A 25,221-nucleotide genomic window follows, 5' to 3' on the forward strand; every position below is an offset into this window, starting at 1 on the left:
TAGTACTGATAATCTGAAATTACCTTGAGTATTTGTTTACTTGTTGTCAGACTTCCCCTCAGAATATGTGCTCCTTGAGGACAGGAACCTTCTGTCTTACTTCCATGCATCTGGCACAAAGCAGGTGCTTCAGTATCTATTGAATTAACTGATAGCCACAATGCATCACAGACTCCTACCTGAAATACTTACTCAGTCTCTTATAAATTAGGCCAGATGGCAGACTCAAAAGTGAGACTGACTGGATTCAAATCCTAGCTCTATCATTTACTAGTTATGTGGACCTCAAGCAAGTTACTTAACTTTCCAGGCCTCGTTTTCTCATATGTAAACTGGGGATAGTAACAGTGCCTCAGACAGCTGTTGTGGGATCTAAAAGAGTCAAACATTATAAATTGCTAAGGAAAGGGCCATGTATACATAGTAAGAATTACATGTCAGATATTACTAGTATTATTACTATTACTATCTTTTATTCCAAAGCAGGAAGATGGGAGGAACTTTAGAGCTGCTCTCTACTTATAAATCATCAATTTTTTTTCAATCCATAATCCCACCTACAAATCCTTCTCTTTACGTCCACCCTTCCATACCTTTTCCTTCTAGAATGTCCTGGGTGTACAGGCACACAGGCACAAATGAGAAAAATGAAAAACCAACACAACAAAAGCTAGTGGGATAGCCACAATGCAGATGCAGGTCTGTATCTCCAGAAACTCATACGTGATCAACCTTAATGTGATGCAGCCCCAGATAGAGAAGCCTGGTTTCCAGGTGCAGGTTAACACCGAAAAGTCATGACATCTTGGGCAATTGCTTCTTCTCACTTAGCCTGTTTCCTCAAAGATAAAATGAGAGGCCAGACTAGACATTTAAGATCACTTACAAAGCTGCTGCACAACTCTATGCACTAAAAGCATTATCTACAGCAAACAAAATTTGAAGACTATTTCCAAAGTTTGTGAGAGAAAGCAAAGCAGGTCATATCACACCCAATATTATGGATAAAAAAACTAAAGCAGCCCTGACCGGTTTGGCTCAGTGGATAGAGCCTCAGCCGGCAGACTAAAGAGTCCCCGAATCAATTCCGGCCAAGGCCATGTACCTCAGTTGCAGGCTCCGGACCCAGTCCGGAATGTGTAGGAGGCAACCAATCAATATGTCTCTCTCACATTGATGTTTCTCTCCCTTCCTCTCTCTCTCCCTCTCCACCTTCCACTCTCTCTAAAAAACAAAGAAAAAAATATCCTCAGTGAGGATTAAAAAATAAAAGCTAAAGCAGAAAAAAAATGTAAATGAAGAAAAACAAAATACACACACACATGCACACACCTCATATATCCTGATTATCTAAAAAGTACAATGTCTTATATACGTAACAGGCACTAAATTCAAGAAGCTTAAAGTCATGGAATGCAAAGTACTTAAAGCAAATATTGTCTGAGTTATGGCCAATATAAAACATGTGGTATAAGAGAAAACACAGTGAACTGGAGATCAAAAGTCCTGAGTTTGGTTTGGTTTGGTTCTGCCATAATTAGCTGGGTGGCATTAAGATGTTTTCTGCTCTCTTAGTCCTTAATAAGAGTCAAATGCATGACTGAAGCAAATGGCCTCTAAGGTTCCTTTCACACCTAAACTATTATGAATCTATTTAGCTTCCAGATAATTTTCTATTTATCACTGGCTCATATTCCATTATAAGTAGGTTCCATCAGATCAAATGTCCACCACAGAAAACAAGACCTGTATTACAAAACCAACTCTATAACTCATGAAGTCAGTAAGAATGCTTTGACATGGGCAAAATAAACTCTCTCTTATGATGTGTAATACCAGAATCCCTGCTCAGCTGAGTTTATCCCATATAATGGAAGTTCTGTATCTGATAGTATTATATGCTAATAATATTTGTGAGTAAAAGGCGAAGATTTAAAGGGTCTTCACTTCTATTATTCCCTCAACAAGCAATATTATCAACATCATTTTTATATATAAGTATCCATTACATATTTGTGTATCTATATGTATGCATCATCACATATCCTAAATGGCCTACATCAACTCCCAAAATGTCTATTTAAAGTGCCAGCACAGGAGATCTAAGACGTTTTGAAAAAAAGTGTAACTAATCTATTCTACTTATTTATGGCTTCACTACTGAGGCTAGGCAGCAGTTTGAAACATGACACATGAACAAGATGCTCAGAAAACCTCCTCTATGGCAAAGCAATTTGGTAGTCATTTTTACTAGCAATAATCCTAAATATCTGATAGAAATTTAAGATTAGTTACCAGTTTCCTTAAACCATTATATTTAACAAAATATGACTTTAAAGAGATACACTATACTTGGCATCTCCTGTTATAGAGTGAGTGCTCTCATACATGTTTACTAAACAAAATAAGGGTAAATTTTTGCACATAACAATAACTTGATAATATTATTTCCTATAGGCAGTAGACACTTAGGTGTGTCCATTCTGGTAAATAATATACATGTCAATCTTATTAAAAAACATTTACCTCTTTATAGAGCAAAATAAAAAACTGTAATTTTATAACCATAAGCAGGTAAAAAGAACTGAGGAAAAAAATTAACATTAATTTAGCACCTATTTATCTCACTTAATTCTCACCACCAGTGATTCCAATACAGGAATTCAACAGTATAGTCTTAGCAAAATTTCTGAGATCAATTTCATTTCAACAGTATGCTTGCAAAAGCAAGTCAAGCATTTTTGACAATCATCTGGATAACCATTTCCATATTAAGCACTGCCACAAAATTTCAGCACCCAGTTTGGGTTATGAAGGTGCTGGTGCTGTTTTCATGCACTTCCTTTATTTATTTATTTATTTTTTAAATATATCTTTATTGATTTCAGAGAGAGGAAGGGAGAGGGAGAGAGAGAGATAGAAATATCAATGATGAGAGAGTCACTGATCGGCTGCAGCCCGCAACACAGGCATGTGCCCTGACCGGGAATCGAACCCCGATCGCCTGGATCCTAGGTTGACGCTCAACCGCTGAGCCACGCCTGGCCAGGCTCATGTACTTCCTTTAAATGTCATGGGCTTGTCAACATATGGTTGCTGGCACCAATTCATTGCCAACAGTAATACCCAATTTGGGGCAAGGTGAGGAAGGAAACTATTCAGTGCCAACAGTTCAACTGTGATACAACATGGCTGTAGAACAGCTCAACAGTGTTACACCGCAATTATGACAAAGCTGGACTATGATACAGCATGGCTGTGAGGAGACCTGGGGCACAGAGGCCCTGGGGCAAGGCCCCTCTCTGACTAGACAGCTCTAATCCTCTTGGTTCTGCACTAGTCAGCCAGGGAAACACAGTTTTCAGTCTTCTGTGGAGAGAGAAAGTGTGGAGCCAGAGCTGACTTAGAGAGAAGACTTAAATAGAGCTGACTTAAATAGAGAGAAGGCCCTGCCCTTTGTTCCTGACTGGTCCATCCTCATGCAAACAAGGACTCCAAATCCTGGCAGTTTGGTCCAAAAGGCACTGTCCTGATTGGTCAGAATGGAGCAGCTCTGATTGGTCAATGAAGATGCCGACAGGGACATAGCTGCACAGCTCCACCTGGATGGGAAAGCCTAGGTCCTATTGGTTGAAATACTATTTCAGGAATTCCTTTACAAGGGCTGGCTCAGATGAGAGAAACACAGGCAGGCAGTTCAGTGCAGGCTTCTCCCTGAAGTGCAGTTTGCATGAGACGCCCCTGTTTGGAAACAGCAGCTAGGCCCTACTTTTAATTTTGAACCCAGTTGGCCACCAGGAGTCTTTTTTTTTTTTTTTTTTTTAAGCAGGAGTTCTTGATAGGTAATTTCTTTTTCAGGTCCACATACTACTGTGGTCTATACATACAATAGTATATTTTTCAGCCTTAAAAAGGAAGCAAACTCTAATACATGCTACAACCTGGATGAACCTCGAGCACAATATGCTAAGTAGGATAAGCTATTCACAAATAGCATATGATTCTACTCCTTTGAGGTATCTAGAGTAGTCAAATTCATAGTTACAGAAATTAGAACGGCCAGAGAGAACTAGACAGTTACTTAATGGGTATAGAGTTTCGGTTCTGCAAGACAGAAAGGCTCTGGGGACTGCAAAACAAGGTAAATATAGTTAACACTAATAAACTGTACACTTAAAAATGGTTAAAGTTGTAAAATTTATGTTACGTGTAATTTGCCATAATTAAAGATTTTTAAAAACACATTTGGACAGGAATTCCAAACATAAAAGAATATGCAATGTGCCAGTTAGTACCACAATTACATTGTGAGCAACAAAACAATGTCAGTCACATGTTAGTATTAACTTGAATTTTACTGTGTTTGTAATTTTATCCACATTTAATTTTCAATTCTGCAAAACCCATAATCATAAAAGCTTGATAAAATGTTATTACTACTATTACTACTACTTTAAAGATGCTTGTGAAAATTAAATAGGTTAAAATCTTATCGCTGTTAAGAAGAGATAAGCTAGTAAATAAAAAGACCTGAAATTAAAATCCAAGCCTTGTTTCCTGATCCCATGTTTATTCTCCAACTTACTACCTCTCAATTAATAAAAAATTCTATATTCTGCACTTCAGAAAAAAGTTTTTGGGGGAAAAGAAATCAAAAATAAAAGGGAGCCACTTGCAGAATAAAAAGTATCATATTAACCCTTGAATCAGCACACATTCAACTTTTCCAACCTTTTAAAAACTTTGATACTCTAATTTGAGAACAAATTTGGTACATGAAAACTTTCTAGAAATATTTCAGCAAAAGTGAAATGCTGAGGTTTTCTCATTGTATCATTTTAAGCCAAAATTCTTAGCTCCTTCAGCATCCTGTATGAGGTTTTGTAAAGCAGATCAATTTCAAATAAAAGTACTGTAATACAGCAACATTTTCAAATTTTAATAAACATAAAACCAAGCTCTATAACTTACCTTACACCTTGAACAAAAGAAAGTTTCCTCTTTCTTTTCTACATACACTTGTAACATGTATCCTTTCTTGACAGAACACAAGATCCAGTGAAGAACTGATTAGTAAGAAAATACTTTTCACTTAAAACTATTTCTCACTGAATAATTTAAGAGACTTACAAATATCTTAGAAAGAAAGCTTTGCAGACCTGTAACAATGTATCGCCTAAGGACAATGGGCGATACCTCAGCAAATAAAATACCGAGAGTACTGATTCAAGAAGCGCTGACTACTCCACTGAAAGGAAGGTGGGTGAGTGCTGCCAGATTGTCTTCTCAGCCAATTCTGTGTATTTCAATGCAAGACTTGATTAAGAACACAGGTAGATATGCTTCTTGGGCAACAGAATGTGGAAAGTTGTTAATTTATGAGAGACAAAGTTATCTTGGTCAAAAAATGAGAAAAATCTAACTGAACATTAATTAAGGTTCCACATTTTATTTAAAAACTGTACCATTTTAGGATGTAGAACTGATACAATGGCAACAAAGGAAAAAGAAATCTCAAATGACTAAGCTAAATAAATGTCTTTTCCTTTATTTTATTTTATTTGGCTCTACCTCCTCCTTCAAAACAGCTACCTCAAATAATGCACAAGTATGGAAGGAAGGAAAAGGTGGAGACAGTTCTGCTCCACTTCAAGTAGATCAGACTATGCACTTCAAATATTTGATTCCATTTATGATTAAATATATGCGAGACCCTGACCAACTTCATTAGAGAAGCACAGTAAAAATCAACCAGGATTAATCCTGTATAGACCTCAAGCTAAGTCATATTGGCAAATAAGCATTTACTGATGTTCAGTCATGCAAAACACCAAAGGAAACAAATTAAGAAACTGCTCTGTCCTAATGAAGAAGACAGATGGAAATATTTAAACCAAGGACTTTCAATGTTTTTAAATAGTAGAACCCTCATTTCAAATGAACTCTTACAATAAACCCCAAAATACCAAGCAAATAAAAGTATTAGTATAAAGTTTATTATGAAAGTTCAATTAGTGACCTATACTCATTGCCATTTTGCATTTCAGCATAGTACTAAGAAAATCCTGACTCACATACATGAGAACTATAAACATTTGCAACTATTTAAAAGAAGCTACATATATTCTAAGGTCTATGTAAAAACTACTTAACCTGACAGCGAAAGGTAAATAACATATTTGAGTATTTGTTACTCAAATAGGCAGGAGGCAGCCAATCAATGTCACTCTCACACTGATGTTTCTCTTTCTCTCCCCTCCTCTCTCTGAAAACCAATAAAAAATCTTTTTTAAAATACTGTAATTTTAAGACTGAGAGAACTTTTAAGGCATTTTTGAACTCAAGTTAATGTCCAATTCAAAACAACCAGCAACTTTAATCAGGCATCCAATAGAATGTATTACTTATGACATCTGAAGATGGAAACCTTACTTTAATCACAAATATATCCTCAGTACACATTTTCAAGTATCCCACTTAAAACTTGGTGAGGATTCCACAAATTATTATTATTTTAAACATATCTTTATTGATTTCAGAAAAAGGAAAAGAGAGGGAGAGAGAGATAGAAACATCAATGATGAGAGAGTCATTGATCGGCTGCCTCCTGCACGCCCCCGACTGGGGATCAAGCCCGCAACCCGGGCATGTGCCCTGACCAGGAATCGAACCCCAATCGCCTGCATCCTCATCCTATGTCGATGCTCAACCGCTGAGCCACACCCGGCCAGCCCACAAATTATTTTTAACACAAAATGAGTAATATGATACATCAGGAAAAAATTCTGTGGAAACAGAGAACTGAAAAACATTTGATTGAGCTTGAACCTAAAACTAAGTATTTTTACATTAAGATAAGCGGATGAAAGATGAACAAAGCTGTTAGGGGGCTAGGAAAAGATGTGGCGGCCATAGTGTTCAAAGTACACTTTCAAACTGAGAATATAACCTAGGTTTGGAGGGCTGTAGAGTGAATTAGCATGAATATCACACTGAGAAGACATGACAGGGTTTGAATTTATGCTGGGGAGTCTCAGAGAAAGCTGCAGACATTAGCTCATTGGCTTGCCTCTCCAGACAAGTAGACCACCGCTGGAGTCATTTCAAGAGGCTCAGTGGTGTCCTATTTATCAATAATACCAAAGAAAGCATCACACAGACAATGACCAATTTAAAGGCTTAAAGTTCCTTTCAACCCTTACTACTTCAATCTTAAACAAGGGGCAGTCAAATCATTCATTTACATATTGTCTCTGGCTGCTTTGGGGCCACATGAGCAGAGTTGAGTAGCTGCAATAGAGAGTACATGACCCACAAAGCTCTGGATCTGTACAGAAAGTATGTCAACACTTGATCTGAAATATAGCCAAAGATTACCACTCTAGGAAACCTAAAACAAAATATTTGTTTTAAATATTTTTCTTATCCACCATTTCAGATACTGCTCAGAGTGGATAGGGCAGGTTATACTGCCATAACGTATGACTTCAAAATCTCAGTGACTTACAACAAAGGTTTATTTTTCACTCAGGAAACACGTCTACCCTGTGCTCTTAAATGTCCATGGAGCCACACTCTGGGGTCCAGGCTACTGGCGCTACCTCTACCTAAAGCACAAACTGGCTTTTAAAGCTTGATCCCCAAAGTGATACACTATACCATTTCTGCTCACATTACGTCAACATGGCCAAGCCTGACTTCAACAAGTAGGGAAGTATAATGCTCTCCCAGAGAGAGCAGACAGATTTTAGAGAAAAAAATAAAAATAAAATATACAGTTCTCCACATAGTGTATCTGGAAAAATTTACGTAATTTTTTTTCCTTATTTCTGCAACCTATTTTATCAGTAGCATATTTCAACACCAACGTCTTAAGCCTAAAATCAAAAAGATCAAAGGGTCTAATGTAGTTTCATGTTTTCCAAGACAATACTAAAGCTCAGAACTATTTAAAGGCTTTTCTCTATTCTACTAAAACATGTCTCGAAAAAAATACTTTGGAAATAAATAGAAGAAAATACATCACTCACAGTTCTGTGCCCAAAGAGAGGGAACACTAGGATATATTTGCCTCCAGCATTTTTTTCCTGTACTTTTCTTCTTACCCTTTTTCATTTACCAAAAATTTTTCTGCATTACAAATTATCCAGTTTATATTGTTGTTTTAAGTCACCTTGTAAATGGTATAATCTATAACTAAATTTCCATTCTTATACAACACTTTGCTTTTAAATAAAACAATGTGATGAAATTAACTTTTATATAAACCTTATACTAGGTGGCCAATTAGTCTTATTGTCTTAGAATGGACTCTTAGAAGAATTATTGCGTCAAAGGTTGTAAGCATATTAATTAAAGCCTCTTCATCTATTTCATAAACTGCCATTTTCCTACGAAAATCTACCATTATACTACTCTCACTCCAACAATTTTATCCATCCATGCTTGTATTAGGTATAAGCAAGTAATAATTTTTTAAAATAAACAAACTTTGCAAAAAAACCTATCTTGGTTCATTATGTATTTCTTTATTAGTGAAGTTGAACCTATTTCCATGTTTGTTACCCAGCTCTATTTCCTGAAATAGACTGTTTCTGAAATTTATCTTTTAATCAATTGGAATCTTAGTTTTATTTCCCATTATTTTGAGGGATAAGCTTTTACCCAGCCATCCAATTTGTTGCAACAAATCATACTGAATAATCCCATCCTTTCCCCCTCTGATTTACAGGAAAAGCCTTTATAACTTAAAATATTTAATGTGATGCTGAAGTGCTAGGTTGTTCTAAATGTTTTATAAATATTAACTCATTTAATTTATAACAGATACATATATACAGATACCAAGTTTAACTATACAATTTATATATATATATATATATATATATATATATATATATATATAAAATGTCTTTTTAAGCTTCTCTAAGCCACCTGCCTGTTTTTTTGCCAGTTCGTTTTAACTGCTTACAGCCGTCTATAATGGGTTTTGAGGTGTCAGAGCTCGTTCTTCTCCCCCTACTGTTCTTTTTCATCATTGTCTTAGCCAGTCCCACCTGCTTTTTAAGGTAGATTATTGTGGGGGAAATAAAATGTAAACCAAATAATTTTCTGTAGCAAGTTGGCTAGTGGCAAATGGCACTAACGAGGATGAAAGTGTTGGGCTTGAAGAACCCTCACTACTTCACTAAAAGGATTCTGACACTGTAAATCCTCAAACACTTAGCAGACGTTCTTACATAAAATAATGTGTTCCTTAATGAAGGCACTCTAAGATACTAAGTATCTTCTGAATCCAGTTTAAAATTATATTCCACAACACGCCTACCGTGACTTTCACAGGACATACTGAGACTATTCTGTATGCCACGAAATTTTGGGATTACCTAAAACAAACCACAGTAACAGACAATTTTGCATAGTAAAAGTAAAAGGTGCATATCAAACACAAGGCCATGCTTCAGGCCTAATGCTCTGCAAGTGAAATTGCACAGTAAAGGCCACTGCATAATACCAAAGAGCTACATGACGATCACTTTCACATCTCCAGGAACAGCTAGCTTATAAAGAGTTTTGCTCATCTGGTTTAAACAAATTCTATCAACAATATTTAAATCTTGTACAAAGCTTTCCTTAATAGGTCTCTATTGAGAAAACATTCATTTTGTCACCATTTCATTCGGCATTATCTAAAGAACTTGATTAAATATTGGCTGTGCTACATACATGGCAGAAAAAAGCCAAATGGCTACCTATACCTCTCCTTTGGCCCTATAGTAGCAATATCCTCCATTTTTTCATTTGAGTCTCATAATCCTACAAATTAGAAAAGATAATTTAGCATAGTTACTGATGAGCAAACAGAAAAACTCAGTGACTTGTCTGTAATCACACAGCTACCGTGCAAACCCTTCTGTCTTCTGACTCCCATCCACTACTCTTCCTCCTCTAGACTCCTTTCTTCCCTAACTGCCTCAGACGTACCACATTCAACTACAAGCCACAACAAAACAAAAACTGGAGAAAAGTTTTGAAGGCCTAGGGACCACATTTTTGAGTAACAGGTATATATATACCTATCAGACACTGGCAAAATTAGTGGGGGGCATAAATTAATATAGTAAGTCTCTCCCATTTGGAAGGTTAATTCCTACATCCCTGATATATAAGGTCAGTTTTACAGGAAATGGAAGGAGATATGTATATATTCATAGAAAGTAATTCCCAGGAGGCATCCATTTCCAAAAAACTAGACTCAGCAGCATTAAATAGACTCTTTTCCTAAATCACCACATTCATATGCTCAGAAAACACCAATATAAGGTTAAATTTTCAAACAAATCCTTATCACTTGTAATGTAAGTCTGTTACACTTGTATACAGTCCCTTGTCGATTCTATAAATTGAGTCAAAGTATTTGCCTGCCCACCAGCTTTTTCACCAATGTCGGCAGTGCCAAAGTCTCTGGGCCTGGTCTTCTATTCACATGTTGAAAAGAGGAGAAAATAACCAGGACACCTCTTTCCACATCAACTGTCCTGATCCCACTCCACAGAAGAGAGTAATCATAGTTCACTAGACTGAAGCACTAGCCCACCTGGAGAGCTGCTATCCACATTATCTCCCAGAATATTACAATTCAGTAAGCCTAAATGTGGCCCCATTTCTTAACTAAAAACTATAGTCTCGCCCAGCCGGGCGTGGCTCAGCGGTTGAGCGTCAACCTAGGATCCAGGAGATTGGGGTTCAATTCCCGGTAAGGGCACATGCCCGGGTTGCAGGCTGCAGCCAATCAATGACTCTCTCATCACTGATGTTTCTTTCTCTCTCTCTCCCTCTCTCCCTTCCTCTCTCTGAAATCAATAAAGATATATTTTAAAACACACACACAAACAAAAAACTATAGACTCAAGAAGACTGAGTTTAATTAGCATGAGTGAAACTATATCAATATTTTCATTTAAAATATTTTAACATTCTGACATATGTGTCTATTCATTCTAATGAATAAAAACCCTGTTATTCATCCATTCCCTTGTCTAACATTCATTGAGCAGCACACAATATAAGGGCCAGGGAAGATTCTAGGCCCTTGGGACACAGCAATGACAAGATTCACATCTGTGCTCCACAAAATTTTTACTCCACTGGGCAGACAGAAAATAAGTCAGATTAATAATACCATTTCAGGTACAAATAAGTCCTATGAAGAAAATAAACCTGGATGGGAGTTAGAAAAGCCACTGCTGGGCAAGGTACACCTATTTTAGGTAAGGTGGTCAGGGATAGTCTTTTGGAGGAGACAACATATGAGCAGAGATCGAATGATGAAAAGACCCAGGGAAGGCAGAAAGAACAGCAAATTTAGGGTCCTACGGTGTTATCTCTGATCCATGTTTGGCTAGGGGCTACTAATAAAATGGGCTGACTCCAAAAAACTAAGTACCTAAGTAAGACCGGACAAAACAAGACAAAATGTAGGGGTCAAAATAAGTGTCTCTAGCAACAATGCTATGAAATTTAAATACTATAGAATTGCTTAGACAGGGGAAGGAGGCAAAATCTAATTTAATCTGGGTCTTACTGGGTGAATATAACTCCAGTTCACAGAAATGAGGGAACGAGCTTTTCATCAAAGGCAAAAGCACAAACAGAAGCACAGAAATGGGAAAGTACAAAGACAAACCTAAATCATCAGATAAGCACGTTGATTAAAATTAAGGAATATACAGGTGAAAATGTAGGTCAGAATTAGGACAAGAATGCCTTTAGTCATTTCCATCAGAAAACACTTATTTATCCAAGCCCAGCTAAAAAAGTCAATTCCTCTATAAAGGACCCACTTGAACTCTTGAAGGCAATTACCACTCTTCAGTGTTGCCACCCATCCGTTTCCTCTCCTCGCGTCTAACTCCCAGAGATTACTTATTCATCACAAAACCCACATGTCCCATCAACCACCACCTCTGTTCAAACACAGTTCCTAAAACACAAGCAGCATACAAAATATATCTGTTCAATCAACTATAATAGAGTAAAATGAGATGGAAGGTCCATAGGCTGGAAAACCCAACATAATAAAGATGTCAATTCTCCCTAAATAAATCTATAGGTTAAAGTAATTCCTATTAAATCCCAGCTAGGTATTTATTTTGTAGAAAAAGACGAGCTTATTCTAAAATTTCTATGGGAAGGCACAGGCTCTGGAACAGCTGAAACACTCTTGACAAGAATAAAATGGAGATAATCACTCTCACTGTGCAGATATGTGGTGTTGGTGAAGACAGACACACACTGATGGAATAAAATGAGAACCTAGATAGAGACAGACCCAAATACGCCCAACTGATTTGTGACAAAAGTGCAAAAGTAATCCAATGGAGAAACACAGCTTTTTCAACAAATGGTGCTATGGCAACTAGATATCCACAGGCCACACACACAAAAAATTAACTCAAACATAAAACTAGAAAATTTTTAGAAAAAAAATTTTTTTGGAATCTAGTGCTAAGTAGGCTTTTGACTTGAAAGCACAATCCATAAAAAGAAATACTGACAAACTGGACCTAATCAAAATGAAAAACTTCTGCTCTGCGGAAGACCACGTGAAGATGCCAAAAGACATACTCCTCACTGGAAGAAAATATTTGCAAACCACATATCTGACAAAGGAGTAGTACCTAGAATACATAAAGAACTCTCAAAACTCAACAGTAAAAAACAATCCAATCAGAAAATAGGCAAAAGATGGGTACAGACATTTTACTGAAGAGGATATACAGGTGGCACATAAACATCATCAGCCATCAGGCAAATGCAAATTAGAAGTGCAATGAGATACTACTACACATCTGTTAGAATACCTAAATTAATTAAAACAAAAAAAAACGATGGTGAGGATGCATAGCAATTGTTATACAAAATAAAACCACAATGAGGTATCACTACTAAAATGTTTAAAATAAAGTACACTAAATACTGACAAGGATGCAGAGAAACTGGATCACTTAGATTGCTAGTGGGAATGTAAAATAGTATAGTCGCTTGAGAAAGTTTGTCAATTTCTTTAAAAAAGTAAACATGCGTCCTAGCCAGTTTTGCTCAATGGTTAGAGCATTGGCCTGTGGACTGAAGAGTCCCTGGTTTGATTCAGGCCAAGGGCACGTATCTCAGTTGTAGGCTCAATCCCGGGGCACGATAGGGGCACATGTGGGAGGCAACCAATCAATGTGTCTCTTTCATATCGGTGTTTCTATCTCTGTTTCTCCCTTCCACTCTCTCTGAAAAGCAATAGAAAAAATATCCTCGGGTGAGGATTTAAAAAAAAAAAAAAAAGTAAACATGCAATCACATGACCCAGCAACCGCATTCGAATGTACACAAGCGTTCGTTCACAGCCAAAACCAGGAAATAACCCATATGCTCTTAAACAGGTGAATGGTTAACAAACTGTGGAACATCCAAATGATGGAAGACAACTCAGCAATAAAAAGGAAAAAAACTACTGATACATACGACGACTTGGATGACTCTCCAGAGTATTGTGCTCAGTAAAAAAAGCCAATCCCAAAAGGTTACATACTGTACATTCTATTCACATAATATCCTGAAATGAAAAAGCACAGAAATGAAGTCCAGGTCAGTCGTTGCCGGGGGTAAGAGGGACTGAAAGCAGAAGGGAAGGAAGTAGATGTGGATAAGAAGGGAAACATGAAGATCCTTGTGGTGTGAAAATGTTCTATATTTTGACTTTATCAAGGTCAATTTCCTGGTTGATACTGTACTATGGTTTGTAAGATGTTTCCATTGGGAGAAACTGGGCAAAGGGTTCATGGGCTCTGTGTTCTTTCGTAAAGCTGCATGTGATTCTACAATTATCTCAAAAATTTTTTAATTAAAAAAAAAAGGATGGAAGACAAAGAAGTTAACCTTAACAGGGAAAAGATGCTTTGGGGGGGAATGGGTTGACAGAGGCAAGAGTATCCAAAAGGCAGAGGATCTTATCTCTAAGCTCAAGTTCAGTGCTAAGTGGGTTGGAAGAAATAAGGGTTATCAGAGAAGCTCAGATGGCAGAATTGGGAGCTTTAAAAGAATCAAGAAAACTTGGAATATTAAAGTCTGCAGGGTGCATGATTAAGAAGAATTAACAATAAAACAGCATTTCTTATTAGTCTTACTGCATCCAAAGCACTATTCTTCACTTGCTAATTCATTACACAGGTTGTTAATTCTGTTTTATCTATAAAGCTGCAAAGTATTTACCAAAACAGAGTATTTTCCTAAAAAAATTCTATCACCACAATTTGCATGTCCCTATGAAATTCTACATGATGCAACTTTACTTGTAAAACTATAATGTAATCCTAACAACAAGAGTAAAAATTAATATTATTTCTATCCTAAAGAAAGGGATAGTGATAATAATGGGTCCAAAAAAATGGGTTCAAAGAGAAAATGTCTTATGGTCACACAAAAATCAGTGACAAAAGTAATTAGAATTCCAGACTCTCAACTGTGGTAGTGATTACTACAGTACTTATTTTTTCACTCACACACACAAAATCTCTTTTTCTTCCTCTTCTGAGAATAAGGGTGCCCTTGCAAATTGGGGACTTCCATAACTGGCTAATGTAACAAGCTACGTAATTTCTTTTTGTTAACATTTTTAATCTTTTATAATGCATCTCAGGAAGGTCTGTAGAGCTTGAATGTTCCAGAATACCTACGTAGAAAAGATGCATGTGAACGTTTCCAAAGCTGCACCAACAATTCATTTTGAGACTAAATTCATGCCTTATAAAACTCAACCAGGCAAAGGTTATCAGTTAACTAAAGCTTAACTTTAAAATTCAACAAATATTTCCTGAGTGGTTAGACCCAGTCACTGTAGAGGTACCAAGGATACAGTAGTAATGAAAACAGGAAAATGTGGCTCTTGCTCTTGTTTAATAAACGGGAAACTACAGTAAGATCTTATAAATGCTAAGATGCAGACAAATACAAGGAGCCACAGCCCCCCAAAGGAGCATGAAAAGTCAGCTACACCAGTAAGAAGACAATCAGACAACCAAAGGGAAGTGATGTCTAAACAGAGACCTTAAAGATAAGCAAGAATCAGCCAGTTGAGAAGTAGAGACGAAAAAATCTAAGAGGTGGACACAAATATCTACAGCCATTCATGTAAAGAAATACACTTAAGTGATCTTAATAGGAAAGAAATCCTGAAGAGAATGAAGAGAAACTTTAGCAGGAATATCTGACAGCCAGGAGACAAGTGGTAACTGTTTTTGCAGATCAGAGAAAGCTAAAATCTAAGCTGGCTGTGCGGAAGTCCAGAAGAGGCTGCTTAGTGCTAGTGAAACCAAGAGATAGTCATGAAATAGGGGCATAGGGCACCTCCAAAAGTGGGCATGTGGATAGGTGGTAAAACAAGAAGTTCACAGTTGAAATTCTGTGTAAGAGACTGATTAGAATTCCAGATCTCCTCTCCCACTCACAAAGAATACTATCTTGCCCCTTCCAGATACTGAACTCAATGACAAGAGGTGTAACAGAGAAGCGATATAGGAGATAAAAAAAATAGGGAGATTAAATAAAATTCTACTTTCTAAATGGAGAGGTATGGCGCTTTCCTTTCCCCTTGACAACCAAAATGCTGGCAGCTGGATTTACACCCTTCTCTAAGCAAGATTCTGCGAAATCTGACACATACACCACCCTCCTCCTCCACCAGCCCCAAAGGACCTACAGATAATTATAGTGGGAGATTCACATAGGAGGTGGCCTTACAAGATCCCTCTATATTGAAGCTCACAGTTTACAAGCCCCACACACATGGGATGAGCTTCCAATCAGCTGTATAAGCAAGACCACTATTTTTAATTTTAAATCTCATTTTACTGTTTTAAAAGTGTGTTTTTACTGACTTTGGAGAGAGAGGAAGGGAGAGGGAGAGATAGATAAAAATATTGGTAAGAGAGACACATCAATTGGCTGCTTCCTGCATGCCCCCTGCTGGGGACTGAGCCCAAGCATGTGCCCTAACCTGGAACTGAACTGTCGACCTCTTGGTGCACAGAGGAGGCTCAACCAACTGAGCCACACTAGCCAGATTCATTTGACTTTTTAAAACTAGGTACTTTAATAAAAATTAAAATAAAAGACAATGGTAGGGGATTTTATTTTTATCATTTTTATATACAACATAATTAAAAACAAGTTAAAACAAGTCACTCTCAATCCTAATAAAAGTGCAGCCAAAAGAGAGTACCTAAAAAGTAGAAAGTACTCAACCTGTATATCCATTAACATAGATGGCAACTCCACTAAAAATTGTCGATGAAGTTCCATCCTTCTGCATAGCAGCATCTGATCGAAACTGTTCCTCCAATTTCTGGACCTTGGCAGCCATATATCCACCCTAGAATTAAAGAAAAGGTAAACACTAATCACAAAAGTTATATTTTCTTCCCTTTTTTTTAAAAGAAACTTCTATTTAAAAATAAATAAAAGGACCTTATTCTGTGCCAGTGACCAAGGTATAATGATGACAAAGGTGTAATTATAAACGTGAACCAGAGGCAAGGCAGGTCAAAAGAGACTTTTCCCTCTCTTGACTCAATTTTTAATAATTCTTTAACATTTTTATAATAATTAGTTATTTTAAAATGTTTTAATGCCACAAAATATTGTTATCTATAAAATAAAGCAAAAGTTACACCAAAGTTTAAACCAGTTAAACTTTAACACGTGGTCAATAAGTATATACTTTAGATGGGCTTCCACTATCTTTTATGCATAGGAAGCTTAAAATTAATAACTTCAAGTAAAATGAAGTGGTTCAACAAAACAGTACAGTTCTCCATACATGTAGATAGGAATACAATAAACGATTCAGTGACTAAATTCTGGATCTAATCAACCTATTTAACAGTAGTACTAATTTTCAATAGATAACAAGAACCTCAAAAAAGAATATAAAAACATTATTTTCCCTACACACCTTTACAAATCTAAAAAGTGTAGCTGAATTCAGCTATACTTTTCCCGAATATTGAAATAATTAAGCTTAATTGATGTAAATTATCAATTAAGTCTCTACTGATTTATCTAGATTGATAAAGAATATCAATTAGGTCTTTAAAAGAAAGCTGTAGATATGCAGAAGTGATACACATTTTTTTCAAAATGGAAATGACTTCATTGTTTTTGATTACACAAAATATTACATGCTCATTGTCAAAAATATTTTTTTTAATATAAAGAAGGAACTTTAAATTAGTTATGATCCCATTCACTGTTAACATTTCGGGATCTTATTTTCAAAGTTTATGTCTATGCCTCAGAGCATAGCAAGCAGTTTAACAAAAACAGGATCATATATATATCAATATTCCTTTATAACACAATAACCTTTAAGTCAAGGCCATTCACTAGATTAAGAAATATAAAGTTAAATAATGGTTGCAGTGTTCCACTGTATAGAGATTATTTAACCAATTCCCTATTATTGGATAGCTATGTTTTCCTGTTTCTCAGTATTATTAGCAATGCTGCAATAAGATTATCATACAATAAATTTTGTGCACTAGAATATTTATTTCCTCAGGATAAAATTCCTGCAAGTTTAGGGGTTAAAGTTGAGCTTTCAATACATTGCGAAAACTCAGAGTTGGTATCTAAAGTGATTTACAACTTAGAAAATGCCTTAAAACCAATTACAAGCTATAAGAAGAATGAAAATACAATATAATTATTCTTATTTGTTTAAAACCCACCCATTTTTCCCAGCCATCATTTTCAGCTCGCCTCCTCCATCCACCTCGTCTCATGGTGGAGCTTCTGTATTAGGGAAAAAATTAAAAAAAGAGTAAATTTTATAACATAATCTACTAATTGATTTTACTTCAGTATCAAGAAAAATGAGAAATTCAAATACAAATGTTTAATTCATTAGAGTTGAAAGTATAATACTGAGTGAAGAAACTTTTTCCAAAGCTATCGTTCTTCTGCTTCAAAAGTGACATTTGTTCCTAAAAACACCCTCCTAACAGGTAACTATGAGATTTTTAATTGTAACTACTTTAAATTAAACAGGAAAAACTTTTAGGCATTCCTGAGCACCAATCCTAACACCTACTTACATAAAACATCAACAAATCTGACTAACATGGTTTTGATTATTTGTTAACAATTAATTAGTGTTAACAGAACCTAAGAAAACATATTCCTTCATGAACCCACCTAAAATATGGCTCTTAAACTCCGTCCTTGCTATTGCATACTGGGTACTTAGAGTGCATGCACAGTGTAATTCATCTGTTATGCAAAAAGCTCCCCAAAAAAGTCAAGTAAAACAATACATCTAGGGTAGCGATTTTCAACCGCTGTGCCACAAAAAAAAAAAAAAAAAATTTTTAAATCCTCACCAAAGGACGGGCTGGGAGGGAGGGAGGGAGGGGAGAGACAGAGAAGCATTCATGAGAAACACTGGATGCCTTCAGCATATGCCCTGACTGGAGATCGAACCCATAACCCAAGTATGTGCCCTGACCAGGAATCAAACCAGCAACCTTTTGGTGCATGGGATGCCGTTCAACCAACTGAGCCACTTTGGCCAGACCACAAGATTTTTTAAAACATGCAATACCTGGCTATTAAGTCAGCTGCACTCCCCTCTTTTCCCTTAGATTGTAAAATTAAAAAGTGACAAAGCCAACACAATAGGGTCTGGTGTGAATCAAAATTATACCTGTTTTTTTTGTTAGATTGGCAAAATATGTATTTTCTGGTGTGCTGTAGAATTTTAGTAATTAGTTTATGTGTGCCATGAGATGAAAAGGCTGAAAATCGCTGACTTAGGGGATTTGACACAGAAAGATTATTACTGATACTAGGAAATCTGGCATTTTCTTTAAGGCAACACTTGTCCATCTGTACTATAAAATCACCAAATGACAGCTTAGTGGCAAGCAAGGTATAATATGACTCCTAAGCCTGGCTGGTGCAGCTCAGAGGTTGAGGGTTGACCCATGCACCAAGAGGTGACTGGTTCCATTCCTGGTCAGGGCACATGCCTGAGTTGCGGGCTCAATTCCCAGTAGGGAACGTGCAGGAGGCAACTGATCAATAGTTCTCTCTCTCTCTCTCTCTCTACCCCTCTCCTTCCTCGTCTCTAAAATTCAATAAAAACATTTTTTTAAATATTAGAAAAAAGAAAATAAAATGATTCCTAAGTCAAAGCATAAGTCTAACCCTAAACGGCTACATCTTGAGCCATGACTGCATTATCCTTCATAAGATTAACATGATTTCCACTTAGGCATTTTTTTCTTCTAGTAACTATATGTAGGTTAACATCAAAAGGCTACCATATGTCACTAGAGCACCCTTATACATTATCCAAGTCAAATCAGCTTTGATATGGTTTATAAGATTCTGTTATTGAGTAACATCTTAGAACATGACAGTAGATATTTTCTTTCAAATATTTCTATTCTTGGTATATTTCAGGATGTACAGTTTCTCCTTGCTAACACTTATATTATGAATTTTTACTGTCCACTTTTAAAGGGTACCGAAAAGATATGCAGAGATATGTTCAGAGGGTTATGTCCAAAGAGCTCTGAGAACAGGAGGCATAGTGATTAACCCTGATTAGGGGTTGTTGGTGCTGAGAGAGAGTTGAGTTTTGTTTTTTCAAGTCTGACAAAGGCACGGCTCCCCAATGTTCATTATGAGTCCCAGAACTGCTATATTTGCTCTGCTAAATGCTTGTTTTCAAGAGGCTCACTGTATCTAGTCCCTCAAGACTTTTCCCCGTATCTTAAAGGAATCTGGGAAATGTATTAACACATAGTTCTTGACTTCATATAACCTGAATCCATATATCTACTCTAACAAATAAAGAGAGTTTGGGAGTTCTGGCTATTAGGTTAAGGATGCATACTCACAAAAATTAATGCAACAATCTGATAAATGAGACAAATTTTAAAAATACAATATATTTTTAGTTTAATTCATTTGCCCAATCATTTATGATCTACTGGATATCCACTGAGAAAGGCCAATATGAAAATCCTTATTGAAGGTTTAATGAGGACAGACAAATATGAAACAAAGCCATAATAAACAAAACACACAAACAGATTTTAAAGGTTCTTTCCCCATTCCAGAGAAAATAAAACAATCCCAGGCAAATATTTAAAGCTTTGACAAGTGAAAGGAATGAAGGACTTAAAATTGTAATTTCATCATTTCCACTAATTTGACCCATGTACAACAAACTCCTATTGGTCCAGGATTAAAATAATACCCAAAAAAAGGAAAAGGGAACAAGAAACCTGTTTCATTTTATACATTCAAATTCTACTTGAGGAAATTCCATAACAAATAGTAAACTGGACACTCTGGGCCAACCTTCCTGCTGAGGAAGAGGTGAACTACACAAAACACTGTTTTTTAAAAATTGCTTCAAGGCATAGAAGGCCTAGCAAATAATGAAATACTGGGCCAAGATTTAGAAGATGACAGAGGACAACTGCCACTTCATGTTACCTTTCCCCCACAAACTGGGACAGCTTTTCCCTGAGGGCATTTGGCAATTCCAGAAGAATGGCTGAGAAGACGGACGATAATTTTGAAAAAAACAAACAGAGCAGTACTAAGGGAACAGAAGTTGGATTCAAAGGTCTTCCAAGGATATATAAATCTGCACACTTGGGAAGAGGACCATAGGAGTAAGAGTAAGCTGAAAGTAGGCCGACCACGCTTTGCAGAACATGTTCGCCGCCACAGATTATTTCTATCTCTGCAAACAGATTAAGGGGATCCCGGACTGCTGGTGCCGTAGCATCTGGTGAAGAAAATGTAAATCCTCAGTGGAAAATGACTACATCCTAAACTTCACACGCTCATACAAACAATCTTGCGAATATAAATATAATGTATGGCACACAAACAAAAATAAACAGGCACACAAAGAAGATCACATGAGTGAGAACCAATGGAAACAACAAAATAAACAGATCCACAGACACTCCAAATACTGAATTTAACAAAGACAGACTCTGGGTAAAAAACTGGAAAGTATACAAAGTAACTAAATGGCAACTCTAGAATTGAAAGATACATACCAGAAATAGATGAGCAAATTAATAGATAAGAGCAAATAAAGAACAGCTGAAGATAAGTAACAAGAAAAGATCCAGATAAAACAGTGGAACAAAAGGATATAGAACATGGGAGGAAAAGAGATAAAGAGGATATTTAAGAAGGTCTAACTTAAGTAATTTGGGAGGAAAAAAGAAGAAAAACAAGTTATATTTGAAGACATTATGACTAAAACATTATAAAACGGATTAAAGATATCAAGCCACAAATTCAAGAAGCCCAGTGAGCCCCTGGGGGGAAAAAATACAAATCTATACCTAGACATATAATAGAAGTATGAAAAACTAAAGACAAAAAAGTCTTAAAAGCTGCCATGAGTGGGGAGAACAGAGTGATTCCATTCAAAATACTCAAAAGGGCAGAAATTAAACAGACAGTTGTCTTTCCAAAAGAAATTATAATAGTTAGAAGACAACAGTTCTGGAAAAAACCCCTATTAACTTATAATTCTGCACCCAGAAAACAGTCAGTTAAGAATAAAGGCATTTCACGCAACTAAAAACAAGTAAATGGCACTAGTAAACTTGCACTAAAGGAAAGCCTAAAGGATATCCCTCAGGTGGAAGGCAAATTCTCTTACAGAAAATAAAACAAAAAATGAAAGGCAAACAGTAAAATATCTGGATACATCAATGTTAAATAATGACTGAATAAAAATACAATACTGACAATCAGTTATTGTTTGTAGGATAATATACAGTATCAGTGAATCAAAAGATTATGAAAAAAGACTATGGGTAATGGGAGCTGTTTTTTTTCTAGTCAATGCTCTGTCGCTAACTGGTTTCACTGATCTCTGGGAAATCTTCACTTCTTGGATCTCAATTACTGTATCATCTGGGTCTCTTACTATAAGAGGTTTGGGTAGATTACTACTGAAGTTCTGTCAACTTAAAAAAGATAAACTAAGAAAAGCTTGAATTACACAAACTGAGTTTATTCGGGAATAGAGGAAGAATTGCATGCTGTAGCAAGCTACAGGTGAGGCTGTTGGGGTGGGGGGGCTGTATTTATTGGCAAGGAGTGTAAAAAGGGGGAACTTCAGCTAGAGTCTAAGCAGTAAGTTCATTGGCTTGAGGATGGGGAGGGCGTCTTGCAAATATTCATTGGTCTGGGTCTTCTGTAAATCAGGCATTTACAGGAAATCAGTCTCTCAGTTCTCAAGTTCATACATTCATGAGATTCTCCATGTCATATCCTCCCATTCACTGAAATCCTTTCACAGTTCTCTTTGGTGCTCTATACAAGACACACTGAAAAACTATTTTCAGAAACAAAATAAAAAAAATAAAACTACTATATCCATATTCGTTAGCAATGTATTTCAATTTCAGAACTTTGACTATCTATGTACAATGTTGTTCTACATTTCTTTATTTATTTATGCAGACCCCTTTTACTTATTCCAGAAAGAATTAAGGCAACTTGTTCTATCAAATTCATTTAAATAATCTATGTATAGGCTAAGATGGCCTATAACAATAAATTAGGGGTAAAAACCTAACTGTAAATCTGGCCTTACTGAACACTATGAATGGCAACTTATCAGCCCTGTCACTGCTGGATGACATCAATTGTATAACTTTCTTTTATCAGACGGTGAGTGCTAAACAGTTCAGTATATAGGTGTAGATTACATTTTGTAGCACAGCTAATTATGTCATCTAAGAAATAATTCAGAGATCATGTATAGGAGAACCCACACTAGAACGCACAGATCAAAGCTAATGGAATACTACTATGTGTAAAGCACCATACTACACTCACTATTGAGAAAAATGAAAAATACACACTTCTGTACGCATTCTACAATTTAACAAACTAAAAAGAAATGAGCACCAATCAAGGAAATACTAGCCTTACAAATAAACTTAAGGGAAAGATTGTAGGCAGGAAGAGTAGGGGGAAAAACCAGCAAACCCTAGAGCATAAAGCAAACTACATCACCCAGATCTATAATCTTGGTCAAGAGCAGTAACAGATCGCCCTGGTGTGCAGCAAAGCTACCTGACAACCTGAACTGCACAGCCAAATAAAAGGGAGACTCAGGTGACATGATGTAAACAGTAAGTAGATTTATCATACTTCTGTTGATATGCATATAGCATCAAAGACTGTTCATACTTCATTCATTTCGATGAGTAATGTCCCTAGTATACCCCAATATATCAATATTCATATCAACTTGCATACTTAATCTTTTTATTTCTTATTTTAAAATGGTGTTCCAAAAATTCACAATGGAATCCTGTGTTTAACAGACAGCAATATGATAGATACTCCCTCCTCAAAAGTGGCACAGACAAGATTAGATTAGCAAATGATAGATACTTTTCGTGCTAACAAGGTAGAATTACGTAGAAATCATTTAAAGGGTTCTAAAGACTATGGTACTTCCTTGGTACTGTGAAATCAGGAAGTAACTAACATAAAACCCTGTTCTTGGAAACTGGTGTTCCATAAGTAAAGGCTTATGTTTCTGCTAACCAGTAAGAATCTTTGAAAAGGGAGCTTTGTCAATTGCCTTCCAGTTTTCAGATAAAATTCTTATAGACTGGGTTCCCAGTCTAATCCCACAGTGCTTGATGGCCTTGAGGAAAGAGACCAACATTTCTGAAACTTCTTATCCAGCAGTGTTACAGTAGAAGCCAACTAATGGGTTTAAAAAAAAAAAAAATAGTTAAAAAAATGGATGAAGTACGAATACATGTATGCCAAAGTACACTTATCTTTAGCACTTAGGATATGCCCTCGATAAACATGAGCACCTTTTATATGAATATTATACCAATGCTAGATCAGAGTAGAATCAAATGAGATCACATTATGTGGAAACCCTCTGAAGATTATAAAGTACTCAACAATGTTATTTTAAATAACTTACCCATGGTCTACGACATAATGGAAAGAATAACAGACAAGCCCAGCCGGGCGTGGCTCAGCGGTTGAGTGTCGACCTAGGATCCAGGCGATCGGGGTTCAATTCCCGGTCAGGGCACATGCCCGGGTTGCGGGCTGCAGCCGATCAATGACTCTCATCACTGATGTTTCTCTCTCTCTCTCTCTCTCTCCCTCTCCCTTCCTCTGTCTGAAATCAATAAAGATATGTTTAAAAAAAAAAAAAAGAATAATAGACTAGTGACATAAAATCTGGGCTCTAATCCCAGTTCTACCCCTGCCTAGGTATATGATTTGGGTTGAGTCCAACAACACTGAGGTTCTCATCTCAACAAAACAGTTACACTGATTAGCACTCAGAAGAATCTCTATGGGTCCATGAACTGGCTATAGAGTGAATGTGGGTGGGAAGAAAGAGTTGGGGGTAAAAATAGCAAGCAAGTAAGGTTCCACTCTAAACCCACTTCAATTCTGGCAGCTATGCTTTTATAAGTTTTAGGTTATTTGTGATCTGAATAAGATTCTTTTTGAAGAAAAAGCTCAAATTTAAAAAGACAGAAAACTAAAACTAATGAACTAAAAACTAACTCTAAAGACTTCTGGCTCTATATGACTCTACAAAAGGGAAATGTCCCTACCCTTGAAAGGTTCGTAAACTAAACTCATCTATTAGTCCTCAAGTAATGAAATTATGAAGACCAATCAAATTAGAGGCTGTCAATGCAGTCATGCCAGAACCCAGTGTCAACATATAATACAGCAGCAGCCAGGTAAGCCAGGTTTAAGGCAAAGGAACAGAAGCTCTATCAATAATGAGCCCAGGGACTCTGAATACCTACAATGTAAAAGAGTTCCCAACTCCCATTCTCTCTTTTTTTTGGTTAATCCTCACCAGAGGATATTTTTTCCATTGCTTTTTTTTTCCCCCAAAGAGAGTGGAAGGGGAGGGGGGGGTGGAGAGAGAGAAAGAAACGTGGATGTGAGAGAGCCACATCAACTGGTTGCCTCTCACATGTGCCCCAACCCCGGGCGGGGAGCAAACCCAAAACCCAGGTTCATGCCCTTGACCAGGAATCAAACCCAAGACTTTTCAATACATGGGCCTGTTATGCAGGCCAAAGCTGTAACCACTGAGAAACACCAGCCAGGGCA

At 36.6% G+C, this 25,221-nt stretch overlaps 1 protein-coding gene across 2 annotated transcripts in view; it reads right to left on the reverse strand.

The window, feature by feature from the left end:
• REV1 (REV1 DNA directed polymerase) overlaps window positions 1-17,837 on the reverse strand; it is a 68,087-nt gene extending 50,250 nt beyond the window's left edge. For both annotated transcript variants that reach the window (XM_016209661.2, XM_016209660.2), the window contains exons 1-2: window positions 17,778-17,837; window positions 16,294-16,420 (exon numbers count right to left, since the gene is read on the reverse strand). In XM_016209661.2, the coding sequence (XP_016065147.2) occupies window positions 16,294-16,420; window positions 17,778-17,831 (181 nt within the window). In that variant the 5' untranslated portion in view covers window positions 17,832-17,837. The remainder of the gene's footprint in view (window positions 1-16,293; window positions 16,421-17,777) is intronic.
• Between the last annotated feature and the right edge of the window lie 7,384 nt (window positions 17,838-25,221).

This window comes from Miniopterus natalensis, chromosome 13, assembly GCF_054644295.1.
Source record: "Miniopterus natalensis isolate mMinNat1 chromosome 13, mMinNat1.hap1, whole genome shotgun sequence".
Lineage (NCBI taxonomy): Eukaryota > Metazoa > Chordata > Mammalia > Chiroptera > Miniopteridae > Miniopterus > Miniopterus natalensis.